General features: G+C 40.0%; 1 protein-coding gene across 1 annotated transcript in view; it reads right to left on the minus strand.

The window, feature by feature from the left end:
- Positions 1–14,222, minus strand: part of LOC125150478 (olfactory receptor 1J2-like) — a 39,807-nt gene extending 25,585 nt beyond the window's left edge. Inside the window, exon 1 of the mRNA XM_047830427.1 lies at positions 13,733–14,222. Coding sequence (XP_047686383.1) covers positions 13,733–14,222 — 490 coding nt within the window. The remainder of the gene's footprint in view (positions 1–13,732) is intronic.
- Between the last annotated feature and the right edge of the window lie 1,277 nt (positions 14,223–15,499).

Here is a 15,499-nt window from a genome sequence, read left to right on the forward strand (position 1 = left end):
GATTTCCTTTTGTTGTCTGATTGCTGATGCTAGAACTTCCAGCACTATGTTAAACAGCAGCGGTGAGAGTGGGCATCCTTGTCGTGTTCCTGATCTCAGGGAAAAAGCTCTCAGTTTTTCCCTGTTGAGGATGATGTTAGCTGTGGGCTTTTCATAAATGGCTTTTATGATCTTTAAGTATGTTCCTTCTATCCCGACTTTCTCAAGGGTTTTTATTAAGAAAGGGTGCTGGATTTTGTCGAAGGCCTTTTCTGCATCGATTGACAGGATCATATGGTTCTTCTCTTTTTTTTTGTTAATGTGATGTATCACGTTGATTGATTTGCGAATGTTGAACCAGCCCTGCATCCCAGGAATGAATCCCACTTGATCATGGTGAATAATTCTTTTTATATGCCGTTGAATTCGATTTGCTAGTACCTTATTGAGAATTTTTGCATCCATATTCATCAGGGATATTGGCCTGTAGTTCTCTTTTTTTACTGGGTCTCTGTCTGGTTTAGGAATCAAAGTAATACTGGCTTCATAGAATGAGTCTGGAAGTTTTCCTTCCCTTTCTATTTCTTGGAATAGCTTGAGAAGGATAGGTATTATCTCTGCTTTAAACGTCTGGTAGAACTCCCCTGGGAAGCCATCTGGTCCTGGACTCTTATTTGTTGGGAGATTTTTGATAACCGATTCAATTTCTTCGCTGGTTATGGGTCTGTTCAAGCTTTCTATTTCCTCCTGATTGAGTTTTGGAAGAGTGTGGTTGTTCAGGAATTTGTCCATTTCTTCCAGGTTGTCCAGTTTGTTGGCATATAATTTTTCATAGTATTCCCTGATAATTGTTTGTATCTCTGAGGGATTGGTTGTAATAATTCCATTTTCATTCATGATTTTATCTATTTGGGTCATCTCCCTTTTCTTTTTGAGAAGCCTGGCTAGAGGTTTGTCAATTTTGTTTGTTTTTTCAAAAAACCAACTCTTGGTTTCGTTGATCTGCTCTACAGTTTTTTTAGTTTCTATATTGTTTATTTCTGCCCTGATCTTTATTATTTCTCTTCTTCTGCTGGGCTTAGGCTGCCTTTGCTGTTCTGCTTCTAGTTCCTTTAGGTGTGCTGTTAGATTTTGTATTTGGGATTTTTCTTGTTTCTTGAGATAGGCCTGGATTGCAATGTATTTTCCTCTCAGGACTGCCTTTGCTGCGTCCCAAAGCGTTTGGATTGTTGTATTTTCATTTTCATTTGTTTCCATATATTTTTTAATTTCTTCTCTAATTGCCTGGTTGACCCACTCATTCGTTAGTAGGGTGTTCTTTAACCTCCATGCTTTTGGAGGTTTTCCAGACTTTTTTCTGTGGTTGATTTCAAGCTTCATAGCATTGTGGTCTGAAAGTAAGCATGGTATAATTTCAATTCTTGTAAACTTATGAAGGGCTGTTTTGTGACCCAGTATATGATCTATCTTGGAGAATGTTCCATGTGCACTCGAGAAGAAAGTATATTCTGTTGCTTTGGGATGCAGAGTTCTAAATATATCTGTCAAGTCCATCTGATCCAATGTCTCATTCAGGGCCCTTGTTTCTTTATTGACCGTGTGTCTAGATGATCTATCCATTTCTGTAAGTGGTGTATTAAAGTCCCCTGCAATTACCACATTCTTATCAATAAGGTTGCTTATGTTTATGAGTAATTGTTTTATATATTTGGGGGCTCCGGTATTCGGTGCATAGACATTTATAATTGTTAGCTCTTCCTGATGGATAGACCCTGTAACTATTATATAATGTCCTTCTTCATCTCTTGTTACAGCCTTTAATTTAAAGTCTAGTTTGTCTGATATAAGTATGGCTACTCCAGCTTTCTTTTGGCTTCCAGTCGCATGATAAATAGTTCTCCATCCCCTCACTCTCAATCTAAAGGTGTCCTCAGGTCTAAAATGAGTCTCTTGTAGACAGCAAATAGATGGGTCTTGTTTTTTTATCCATTCTGATACCCTATGTCTTTTGGTTGGCGCATTTAATCCATTTACATTCAGTGTTATTATAGAAAGATACGGGTTTAGAGTCATTGTGATGTCTGTATGTTTTATGCTTGTAGTGATGTCTCTGGGACTTTGTCTCACAGGGTCCCCCTTAGGATCTCTTGTAGGGCTGGTTTAGTGGTGACAAATTCCTTCAGTTTTTGTTTGTTTGGGGAGACCTTTATCTCTCCTTCTATTCTAAATGACAGACTTGCTGGATAAAGGATTCTCGGCTGCATATTTTTTCTGTCTAGCACCCTGAAAATCTCGTGCCAATTCTTTCTGGCCTGCCAAGTTTCAAAAGAGAGATCAGTCACGAGTCTTATAGGTCTCCCTTTATATGTGAGGGCACGTTTACCCCTTGCTGCTTTCAGAATTTTCTCTTTATCCTTGTATTTTGCCAGTTTCACTATGATATGTCGTGCAGAAGATCGATTCAAGTTACGTCTGAAGGGAGTTCTCTGTGCCTCTTGGATTTCAATGCCTTTTTCCTTCCCCAGTTCAGGGAAGTTCTCAGCTATTATTTCTTCAAGTACCCCTTCAGCACCTTTCCCTCTCTCTTCCTCCTCTGGGATACCAATTATGCGTATATTATTTCTTTTTAGTGTATCACTTAATTCTCTAATTTTCCCCTCATACTCCTGGATTTTTTTATCTCTCTTTTTCTCAGCTTCCTCTTTTTCCATAACTTTATCTTCTAGTTCACCTATTCTCTCCTCTGCCTCTTCAAGCCGAGCTGTGGTGGTTTCCATTTTGTTATGCATTTCGTTTAAAGCGTTTTTCAGCTCCTCGTGACTGTTCCTTAGTCCCTTGATCTCTGTAGCAAGAGATTCTCCGCTGTCCTGTATACTGTTTTCAAGCCCAGCGATTAATTTTATGACTATTATTCTAAATTCACTTTCTGTTATATTATTTAAATCCTTTTTGATCAGCTCATTAGCTGTTGTTATTTCCTGGAGATTCTTCTGAGGGGAGTTCTTCCGCTTGGTCATTTTGGATAGTCCCTGGAGTGGTGCGGACCTGCAGGGCACTTCCCCTGTGCTGTAGTGTATAACTGGAGTTGGTGGGCGGGGCCGCAGTCAGACCTGATGTCTGTCCCCAGCCCACCGCTGGGGCCACGGTCAGACTGGTGTGTGCCTTCTCTTCCCCTCTCCTAGGGGCGGGATTCACTGTGGGGTGGTGTGGCTCGTCTGGGCTACTTGCACCGTGCCAGGCTTGTGATGCTGGGGATCTGGCGTATTAGCTGGGGTGGGTAGGCAAGGTGCTCGGGGGCAGGAGGGGCAGGCTTAGATCGCTTCTCCTTAGGTGATCCACTTCAGGAGGGGCCCTGTGGCAGCGGGAGGGAGTCAGATCCACTGCCGGAGGTTTGGCTCCGCAGAAGCGCAGAGTTGGGTGTTTGCGCGGAGCGAGCAAGTTCCCCGGCAGGAACCGGTTCCCTTTGGGATTTCGGCTGGGGGATGGGCGGGGGAGATGGCGCTGGCGAGCGCCTTTGTTCCCCACCAAACTGAGCTCTGTTGTCAAGGGGCTCAGCAGCTCTCCCTCCCTTTGTCCTCCAGCCTTCCCGCTTTCCGAGCAGAGCTGTTAACTTATGACCTCCCAGACGCTAAGTCGCGCTTGTTGTGGGAACACAGTCCGTCAGGCCCCTCCGCTTTTGCAAGCCAGACTCGGTGGCTGTGCTTGGCCGGCGAGCCACCCCTCCGCCCCGGCTCCCTCCCGCCAGTCCGTGGAGCGCGCACCGCCTCACCGCCCTTCCTACCCTCTTCCGTGGGCCTCTCGTCTGCGTTTGGCTCCGGCGACTCCGTTCTGCTAATCCTCTGGCGGTTTTCTGGGTTATTTAGGCAGATGTAGATGGAATCTAAGTGATCAGCAGGACGTGCGGTGAGCCCAGCGTCCTCCTAAGCCGCCATCTTCTAAACCACAATTTCTTTATGCATTCATCAGTTGATGGACATTTAGGCTCTTTCCATAATTTGGCTATTGTTGAAAGTACTGCTATAAACATCAGAGTACAAGTGCCCCTATGCATCAGCACTCCTGTATCCCTTGGGTAAATTCCTAGCAGTGCTACTGCTGGGTCATAGGGTAGATTTGTTATTAATTTTTTGAGGAAATTCCACACTGTTTTCCAGAGCAGCTGCACCAGTTTGCATTCCCACCAACAGTGCAAGAGGGTTCCTGTTTCTCCACATCCTTGCCAGCATCTATAGTCTCCTCGTTTGTTCCTTTTAGCCACTCTGACTGGTGGGAGGTGGTATCTGAGTGTGGTTTTGATTTGTATTTGCCTGATAAGGAGAGACGTTGAGAATCTTTTCATGTGCCTGTTGGCCATCTGGATGTCTTCTTTAGAGAAGTGTCTATTCATGTTTTCTGCCCATTTCTTCACTGGGTTATTTGTTTTTCAGGTGTGGAGTTTGGTGAGCTCTTTATAGATTTTGAATACTAGCCCTTTGTTCGATATGTCATTTGCAAATGTCTTTTCCCATTCCGTTGGTTGCCTTTTAGTTTTGTTGATTGTTTCCTTTGCAGTGCAGAAGCTTTTTATCTTCATGAGGTCCCAATAGTTCATTTTTGCTTTTAATTCCCTTGCTTTTGGGGATGTGTAAAGTAAGAAATTGCTGCGGCTGAGGTCAGAGAGGTTTTTTCCTGCTTTCTCCTCTAGGGTTTTGATGGTTTCCTGTCTCACATTCAGGTCCTTTATCCATTTTGAGTGTATTTTTGTGAATGGTGTAAGAAAGTGGTCTAGTTTCATTCTTCTGCATGTTACTGTCCAGTTCTCCCAGCACCATTTGTTGAAGAGACTGTCTTTTTTTCCATTGGATGTTCTTTCCTGCTTTGTCAAAGATTAGTTGGCCATACTCTTGCATGGTCTAATTCTGGGGTTTCTATTCTATTCCATTGTTCTCTGGGCCTGTTTTTGTGCCAATACCATGCTGTCTTGATGATTACAGCTTTGTAGTAGAGGCTAAAGTCTGGGATTGTGATGCCTCCCCCTTTGGTCTTCTTCTTCAAAATTACTTTGGCTATTCAGGGCCTTTTGTAGTTTCATACAAATTTTAGGATTGCTTGTTCTAGCTTCAAGAAGAATGCTGATGCAATTCTGATTGGGATTGCATTGAATGTGTAGATAGCTTTGGGTAGTATTGATATTTTAACAATATTTATTCTTCCAATCCATGAGCACAGAATGTTTTTCCATTTCTTTATATCTTCTTCAATTTCCCTCATAAGCTTTCTATAGTTTTCAGCATACAGATCTTTTTTATCTTTGGTTAGGTTTATTCCTAGGAATTTTGTGATTCTTGGTGCAATTGTGAATGGGATCAGTTTCTTTATTTGTCTTTCTGTCGCTTTATTATTAGTGTATAAGAATGCAACTGATTTCTGTACATTGATTTTGTATCCTGCAACTTTGCTGAATTCATGTATCAGTTCTAGCAGACTTTTGGTAGAGGTTATTGGGTTTTCCATGTATAATAATATCATGTCATCTGCAAAAAGTGAAACTTGACTTCATTGCCAATTTTGATTCCTTTGATTTTCTTTTGTTGTCTGATTGCTGATGCTATAACTTCCAACACTATATTAAACAACAGCAGTGAGAGTGGACATCCCTGTCGTGTTCCTGATCTCAGGGAGGAAGCTCTGTTTTTTCCCATTGAGGATGATATTAGCTGTGGGCTTTTCATAAATGGCTTTGATGATGTTTAAGTATGTTCCTTCTATCCCGGCTGTCTCAAAGGTTTTTATTAAGAAAGGGTGCTGAATTTTGTCAAATGCTTTTTCTGCATCAATTGACAGGATCATATGGTTCTTATCTTTTCTTTTATTAATGTGATGTATCGCATTGATTGATTTGCAAAAGTTGAACCAGCCCTGCAGCCCAGGAATGAATCCCACTTGATCATGGTGGATAATTCTTTTAATATGCTGTTGAATTTGATCTGCTAGTATCTTATTGAGAATTTTTGCATCCATATTCATCAGGGATATTGGCCTGTAGTTCTCTTTTTTGCTGGGTCTCTGGTTTCGGAATCAAAGGGATGCTGGCTTCATAGAATGAGTCTGGAAGTTTTCCTTCCCTTTCTATTTTTTGTAACAGCTTGAGAAGGATAGGTATTATCTCTGCTTTAAATGTCTGGTAGAATTCCCCTGGGAAGCCATCTGGTCCTGGACTCTTATTTGTTGGGAGATTTTTGATAACTGATTCAATTTCTTTGCTGGTTATGGGTCTGTTTAAGTTTTCTATTTCTTCCTGTTTGAGTTTTGGGAGTGGGTGGGTACTTAGAAATTTGTCTATTTCTTCCAGGTTGTCCAGTTTGTTGGTATATAGTTGTTCATAGTATTCCCTGATAATTGCTTGTATTTCTGAGGGATTGGTTGTCATAATTCCATTTTCATTCGTGATTTTATCTATTTGGGTCATCTCCCTTTTCTTTTTGAGAAGCCTGGCTAGAGGCTTTTCAATTTTGTTTATTTTTCAAAAAACCAACTCTGGGTTTCATTGATCTGCTCTCCAGTTTTTTTAGATTCTATATTGTTTATTTCTGCTCTTATCTTTATTGTTTTTCTTCTGCTGCTGGGTTTCGGATGTCTTTGCTGTTCTGCTTCTATTTCCTTTAGGTGTGCTGTCAGATTTTGTATTTGGGATTTTCCTGTTTCTTGAGATAGGCCTGGAGTGCAATGTATTTTCCTCTCAGAACTGCCTTCACTGCCTCCCAAAGCGTTTGGATTGTTGTATTTTCATTTTCTTTTGTTTCCATATATTTTTAAATTTTTTCTCTAATTGCCAGTTGGCCCATACATTCTTTAGTAGGGTTTTCTTTAACCTCCATGCTTTTGGAGGTCTTCCAGACTTTTCCTGTGGTTGATTTCAAGCTTCATAGCATTGTGGTCTGAAAGTATGCATGGTATGATCTTAATTCTTGTGTACTTATGAAGGGGCTGTTTTGTGACCCAGTATGTGATCTATCTTGGAGAATGTTCCATGTGCATTCAAGAATAAAGTATATTCTGTTTCTTTGGGAAGCAGAGTTCTAAGTATATCTGTCAAGTCCATCTGATCCAATATATCATTCAGGGCCCTGTTTCTTTATTGACCCTGTGTCTAGATGATCTATCCATTGTTGTAAGTGGGGTATTAAAGTCCCCTGCAATTACCACATTCTTAATAATAAGGTTGCTTATATTTGTGATTGATTGTTTTATATATTTGGGGGCTCCCGTATTTGGTGCATAGACATTTATAATTGTTAGCTCTTCGTGATAAATAGACCCTGTAATTATTATATAATGCCCTTCTTCATCTCTTGTTACAGCCTTTAATTGAAAGTCTAGTTTGTCTGATATAAGTATGGCTACTCCAGCTTTCTTTTGACTTCCAGTGGCATGCTAGATAGTTCTCCATCCCCTAACTTTCAATCTGAAGGTGTTCTCAGGTCTAAAATGAGTCTCTTGTAGACAGCAAATAGATGGGTCTTGTTTTTTTATCCATTCTGATACCCTATGACTTTTGGTTGGAGCATTTAGTTCATTTACATTCAGTGTTATTATAGAAAGACACGGGTTTAGAGTCATTGTGATGTCTGTAGGTTTCATGCTTGTAGTGATGTCTCTGGTACTTTGTGGTCCTTACAACATTTAACTCACAGAATCCCCCTTAAGACCTCTTGTAGGGCTGGTTTAGTGGTGATGAATTCCTTCAGTTTTTGTTTGTTTGGGAAAACCTTTATCTCTCCTTCTATTCTGAATGACAGACTTGCTGGATAAAGGATTCTCGGCTGCATATTTTTTCTGTGTACCATATTGAAGATTTCCTGCCATTCCTTTCTGGCCTGCCAAGTTTCAGTAGATAGGTCTGCCACTAGTCTTATCAGTCTCCCTTTATATGGTAGAGCATGTTTATCCCTAGCTGCTTTCAGAATTTTCTCTTTATCCTTGTATTTTGCCAGTTTCACTATGATATGTCATGCAGAAGATCGATTCAAGTTACGTCTGAAGAGAGTTCTCTGTGCCTCTTGGATTTCAGTGCCTTTTTACTTCCCCAGATCAGGGAAGTTCTCAGCTATGATTTGTTCAAGTACACCTTCAGCCCCCTTCTCTCTCTCTTCCTCTTCTGGAATTCCTATTATATAGATATTGTTTTGTTTCATTTCATCACTTAGTTCTCTAATTCTCCCCTCATACTCCTGAATTTTTTTATCTCTCTTTTTCTCAGCTTCCTCTCTTTCCATAATTTTATCTTCTAATTCACCTATTCTCTCCTCTGCCTCTTCAATCCAAGCTGTGGTCACCTGTATTTTATTTTGTGCCTCATTTATTGCATTTTTAGCTCCTCACGACTATTTCTTAGTCCCTTGATCTCTATAGCAATAGATTCTCTTCTGTCCTCTATACTGTTTTCAAGTCTAGCGATTAATTTCATGAGTATTATTCTAAATTCTTGTTCTGTTATATTGCTTAAAGTGTTTTGATCAATTCATTAGCTGTTGCTACTTCCTGGAGTTTCTTTTGAGGACAATTCTTCCATTTCATTATTTTGGATAGTTCCTGGCATCGCGTGGAACTGCAGAGCACTTCCCCTGTGCTGTCTGGAGTAACTTGTGTAGGTGGGCAGGGCCGCAGTCAGACCCAATGTCTGCCCCCAGCCCACCGCTTGGGCCACAGTCAGACTGGGTGTACCTTATCTTCCCCTCTCCCAGGGGCAGGACTCACTGTGGAGTGGTTTGGCCCCTGTCTGGGCTACTTGCACACTACCAGGCTTCTGGTGCTGCTTTGATGGGATCTGGCATATTAGCCAGGGTGGATCTGCAAGGTGCACAGGGGTGGGAGTGGCAGGCTTAGCTTGCTCTGCCATAGGTGGCCCCCTGCAGGAGGGGCCGTGCAGCACCGGGAGGGAGGTAAGCAGACCGGTCAGAGGGATGGATCCACAGAAGCACAGCATTGGGAGTTTTCGCTGTGCGAGCAAGTTCAGTGATGGGAACTGGTTCCCTTTGGGATTTTGGCTGGGGGATGGGCAAGGGAGATGGTGTTTGCCAGTGCCTTTCTTCCCTGCCGAGTTGAGGTCTGTCTTCAGGGGCTCAACAACTCTCCCTCCCGGTGTCCTCTCGCCCTCCCGCTCCTCGAGCAGAGCTCTTGACTTATAACATTCCAGATGTTAAGTCCCGCTGGCTGTCAGAACTCACGTGGTCTGGCCCCTCTGCTTTTGCAAGCCAGACTCGGGAGCTCTGCCTTGCTGGGTGGGCTCCCTCCCACCAGTCCGTGTAGCACACATCACCTCTATGCCCTTCCTGCCCTCTTCCAGGGGCCTCTTGTCTATGCTTGGCGCCAGAGAGTCCATTCTGCTAGTCTTCTGGCAGTTTTCTGGGTTATTTAGGCAGATGTGGGTAGAATCTTAGTGATCATCAGGACGTGGTGAGCCCAGGTCCTCCTACACTGCCATCTTCCTATTTAAAGTTGTTATGATCTGTCAAGTTTTAAAATTTATATAAAAATGTAACACATTGTCAAGTATGTGACACTTTAATAAATAAAAAAGTTCTTTTTTTTTTTCTTTTTAAAAATCCCCTCACAGAGCGCCTGGGTGGCTCAGTTGGTTAAGCGTCCAACTTTGGCTCAGGTCATGATCTCAAGGCTTGTGAGTTCGAGCCCCGTCAGGCTCTGTGCTGACAGCTCAGAGCCTGGAGCCTCTCAGATTCTGTCTTTCTCTCTCTTTCTGCCCCTCCCCTGCTCACACTCTGTCGCTCTCTGTCTCTCAAAAATAAATAAACATTAAAACAATTTTTTTAATCCCCTTGCTCTATGCATTTACCTTTGTCTGCATTAAGCCCTGATCCCTGGCAATGACTGATCTTTTGTTGGCTCTATAGTTTGCCTTCTCCAAAATGTCATTAGTTGGAATCATGCAGTATGTAGCCTTTTCACAATAGTTTCTTTTTTTTTCTTTTTTTTTTTTTTGACATTTATTCATTTTTTGAGAGACAAAGACAGAGCGTGAGCGGGGGAGGGGTGGAGAGAGAAGGAGACACAGAATCCAAAGCAGGATCCAGGCTCTGAACTGACAGCACAGAGCCCAATGTGGGGCTCAAACTCACAAACTGCGAAATCATGTCCTGAACTGATGTCAGATGTTTAACTGATGAGCCACCCAGGCTCCCCCTCACTGGTTTCTTGGTACAACTACTTTATAGAAGAGTTTAGCAGTAATAGTTGCATAGAATAATGCCTACAAATCCATTAATTCTTCTGAGTATATAATTTACAGAATCTCTTGCATATATGCACTAGATGATGAACAAGAATGCTTGCAGCACCATTGCTCATCATAGCAAAATGCTGAAAACAAACATAATAGCCATAAAAAATAGAAAAGACAAGTGTGTGATAGTCTCACAGTGGAATGTAATACAATATGACAGAATTCTCATCACAAGGATCATTCCAGACAACAAAGGCGAAACCTGGAAGAATAAATATATTATTATTTAATTTATATGCAGCTCTAGAGCAGGCTAAATTGAAGGAACAATATAGATGTGCTAAAACTTTATAATTTTTGTTTTCAAATTTTTATTTAAATTTTAGTTAGTTAACATACAGTGCAATATTGGTTTTGTGAGTAGATCAGTGATTCATCACTTACATATAATACCCAGTGCTCATCATAACAAGTGCCCTCCTTAATCCCCATCACCCGTCTAGCTCTTCCTCCACCCACCTCCCTCCATTAACCCTCAGTTGGTTCTCTGTCTTTAAGAGTCTCTTATGGTTTGTTTCCCTCCCCCCCCCCATATGTTCATCTGCTTTATTAAATTCCACATATAAGAGAAATTATATGGCATTTGTCTTTCTTTGATGGACTTATTTCACTTAACATAGTACTCTCTAGCTCCAACCACATCATTGCAAATGCCAAGATTTCATTCTTTTTGTCAGCTGAGTGATATTCCACTTCACATATATACCACATCTCCTTTATCTATTCATCAGTCAATGGACATTTGGGCTGTCTCCATAGCATAGCTATTGTTGATAATGCTGCTATAAACTATCAGTGTGCATGTATCCCTTTGAATCTGTATTTTTGTATCCTTTGAGTAAATACCTAGTAGTGCATTTCCTTGATCATAGGGTATTCTATTTTTTAACTTTTTGAGGAACCCCATTCTGTTCTCTAGAGTGGCTGCACCAGTTTGCATTCCCACCAACAGTGCAAGAGATTTCCCCTGTCTCCACATCCTTGCCAACACCTGGTGTTTCTTGTATTGTTAATTTTAGCCATTCTGACAAGTGAGAGGTAGTATCTCATCATAGTTTAGATTTGTACTTCTCTGATGATGAGTGATGTTGAGCATCTTTTCATGCATCTGTGAGCCATCTGGATGTCTTCTTTATTTTTTTAAATTTATTTATTTAAATTCAAATTAGTTAACATACAGTGGATGTCTTCTTTAAATAAAAGTAGGAAATATTGAAATATTAAAAATATGGGATACTTCCTTTTTTCCTGGAAGTTAAAAATTATCTGGTTTTTTTTTCCAAAATGAAAAGAATATTTTTCCAGTTATAAAACTAATACATGCCATCAAAAATTAAAACAATACTGAAAAATATAAAGAAGAAAATAATAATCATCCATAGTCCTAATACTACAACAAAACACTATGAACATTAAGACATAGTTCTATGCATATACTTATGTATACATACTTAATGGGTATTATGTAAAAAGTATTAGGCACTTTAAACAGGACAGGAAGATACAGTTGCAGACGAGACAAGGGACTTCAACAAATTGTTAGTTTTCTACCACCTAAGCCTAGAGATTGTTAAATGAATGTTTCTTTTCATATTATTTAAGGTGTGATTATATGTATATATAGACACATACCCACATATTCACACATACAACATACCATGTTTATGTACATACATATTCAAACTATATATATATATATATATATATAATCATATATGCTTTTTGTATGCTATTTCAACATTTTTTAAAGTTGAAATAAAATTTACAGTAAAATGGGTAAAAATGTTACTCAAGTTTGAAAAATATTCAAATGATTTAAGAACTCAGGATGGACCTCACACATAGAGCATTTTAAGTATCACTTCTACTAAACATTGCTAGTTAGTGGCACTGGGCTACTTACTAAGCCTGTGTTAATATGAATTCCCTCTTTTATACCAATTACCAGAATTAAATGAAATACTAAATATGGAAATATTTGTCACAGTTATCAGTTTGTAGCAATGAAATTAGTTAGTTATATCTGCCTTGAGCAGAGGTAGTTTCTCAAGGACTGAAAGCAACATCAACATTTCAGATGGAAACATAGGACACTATATTTATGTACATGGGACAAGGGTGTGCTTTTTAAAAAATTCAGGTATGTTTGGATGCAGTACTGTCTAAGTTCACTTCATGTCTAGGTTTTTGATATTCCTCCTAGGAATTCTTAGTCCCATATCTTGGAAGGCTGAACTCTCTTACACTGGACTGGTTGTCATAGTCACATGGTCAGTTGGAAAACCACTTCAAAATCTCTACTCTCACTAGCACATTTCACTCCTAATTGGCCATCCCAAGACACAGACATCTCCCATCAAGTTTGAATTCACCATCGGGGGCCTGTACCAGACCTTTCTAGACTTTTTTTTTTTTTTGCCTTTTACAAAAAAACAGTTCATTTCAATTTGTGACTAGATCCACTCAACTTAAGGAAAAAAAAAAAACGGTGATGTATTATGTTACCATCACTCTATAAGCATAACTGAAAACCAAAATTTGGACAACTGATAAGAAATTGGTAACAAAACTAAAACTCAATTTCTAATTAATGTCATTCATAATAAATTTCAAATGTATTACAAAATTAAATCCAAAAACAAAATCATGAAATTGCCAGAAGGAATAATTTTGTTATCTTGAGAAGGGAAAAGCTTTGCTATATAAAGTTTGTAAATTATTTTTAAAAATAAAAAGTAAAAAGAATGAAAGCTACGACTGCATAAACATTTAAAATGAGTGTAGATCAGGGGATACCATATGAAAAAGAAGAAAAAAAAACATTTAAGAAAAGATGGTCGTGTAGATATGTTTTTTTCCTATGACTCTGAAATGAACAAAGAAACTAAACAGAGAAGAAAACTAAGTCAAAGCTGAAAAAGAGGCTGAAGAAAGTGCCACATCAAGATTCACTAAAAAGCAACTATTCAAAGAAAGGATATTCACATTGCATGCTTATATTCAATTAGTAGGAAAAACAGTGCTCAACATGGTGAAAAAATAGTCCTTTATTGAGTAGATGTCCTAGCGCTCCTTTCATATCTCGATTTCTCAGACTGTAGATAAAGGGATTTAGCATGGGAGTGACCAGAGTGTACAATACAGCCACAGTGACATCCTTGTCATTGGAGTCATCGGATGAGGGAAAGAAGTACAGTCCAATAATTGCTCCATAGTACAGAGACACCATAGAAAGGTGAGAACCGCATGTGGACAGAGCTTTACAGATTCCCTTGGTCAAGGGGACCTTCAGGATAGTGGCTCCAATGTGGCCATAAGAGACCAGGATGCATATTAATGGCAGGGTAATGACCACCACTCCTACAGTGAAGATAACCAGCTCATTGACTGTGGTATCTGAGCTGGAGAGCTTAAGTAAGGCAGAGAGGTCACAGAAGAAGTGGGGGAGAGCATTGTCTCCATGGAAAGAGAGACGAGTCAGGAGGAGGGTGTGCAAAAGGGCACTAGCACAGGAGAGGACCCAGGACACAATTACTAGCAGGAAACATAAGTTCTGACTCATGATGGTGGTGTAGTGGAGGGGGTGACAGATGGCCACGTACCTGTCATATGCCATTGATGTGAGAAGGAAGCTGTCAAGATCCCCCCAAAATAAGAAGAAATACAGCTGGGAAATGCATCCAGCATATGAGATGGATTGACTCTGTGTTTGCATGTTCATGAGCATCTTTGGAGCTGTGACTGATGAGAAAGAGATGTCAGTGAAGGCCAAGTGGCTGAGGAAGAAATACATGGGGGTGTGGAGGCGAGAGTCCAGCCTGATAAGCAGGATGATGAGCAGGTTCCCTAGCACTGTGGTCAGGTAAATGGACAGGAAAAGAGTGTAGTATATGCCTTGCTTCTCTGTCCACATGGGGAGCCCCAGGAGGAGGAACTCAGACACACTGCTCTGATTATCCTTCATGCTCTCCTTCTCTTTTGCTGGAGATAGGCGGGGCGGGGAGGGGGTGGAGATGGGTATGTGAAAGAATGAGAAATCATTGTGACTATCACATTATGGAAACATGGTTTTGAATTAGTCAGTACATGAATTTTAACCTCAATAACTCACAATGTTTGCCCCACTAATGGGCTAGTGATGGTCTGACATCAGATATTATGTGTCCACCTAGAAACCAACAGTCCCTTTTGGAGAATCCTTCAAACATCAGAATGATGGTCAAACCATATCAGATTCTAACTTGAGGATTCCAGGAGTTCATGATAGAAATCTGAGATTAGGAAATTAGGGTGCAAGGCTAAATCAGTAAGCTTTGAGAAATCCTAGTGGAGGGTCTCCATTTGGTCTTTTGGCATTTCTTAACCTTCCCCATGCCTCTCACATGTGATTTGGCTAATACTTTATTTCCATGGATTGGATCAAGATAAGGCAACTCAGTGGTCTGCCCTGGATCTCCCAGAAATCAAGATCTGGAGGCTTGGTGGAAACATATGTGCAACTAGTCAAGGCAAGGGATTTAAGGACAAGAATTTTTGTCAATAACATAGATCTAATGACACACTTGTAATATAGCCATCAGTCTGTTCTTTAAGAAAATTCCTTCCTACCCCTCAACATTTTCTGTCTACCATCACTCTTGCTAAAGAAATTTTCATGGAATGTGGAGGAAAAGAGTCCATTTCTCTTCCAAATTCTCACCTTATTCCCTGAGTTCTAACCAGATAATTATTATTCCAGTTCTCAGAATGCCAGAAAATACTTCAGCTTTTCCAGTCATATCCTGGATCTGCCAAAGAATAACCTTTTTGTGTTTCTCCAGCATAGTTTACCAAATAATCCCTCCTTTTTCACAGTTCCTAACCTAGGTTTTATGCCAGTGATTCATAGCCAATTTTTTCAGTCATATTCTAACACTTCTTATATATATATATATATATATATATATATATATATATATATATATATATAATGAAATAGGTTTTTAATATGAAATATATTTTGGTAATACTATCATTTACCTCTTTATTCATTAGGTCAGTTAGTCTTAGACCTGCCCATGTGAATATTCACAAAGTGATAGGGAAAGAGAACATGATGGTCTGTTTACTAAAATAATATATTTCACACACTATATAAAGACTTATTCAGTCTAAAGGAATTTTTCTCTGAGAGTGTGTCTCACTATAGGACCCATATTCATCTTGGGACTTAACTAAAGTTTACATTATGTACCAATACTC

This window comes from Prionailurus viverrinus, chromosome D4 (assembly GCF_022837055.1).
Source record: "Prionailurus viverrinus isolate Anna chromosome D4, UM_Priviv_1.0, whole genome shotgun sequence".
NCBI classification, from domain to species: Eukaryota; Metazoa; Chordata; class Mammalia; order Carnivora; family Felidae; genus Prionailurus; species Prionailurus viverrinus.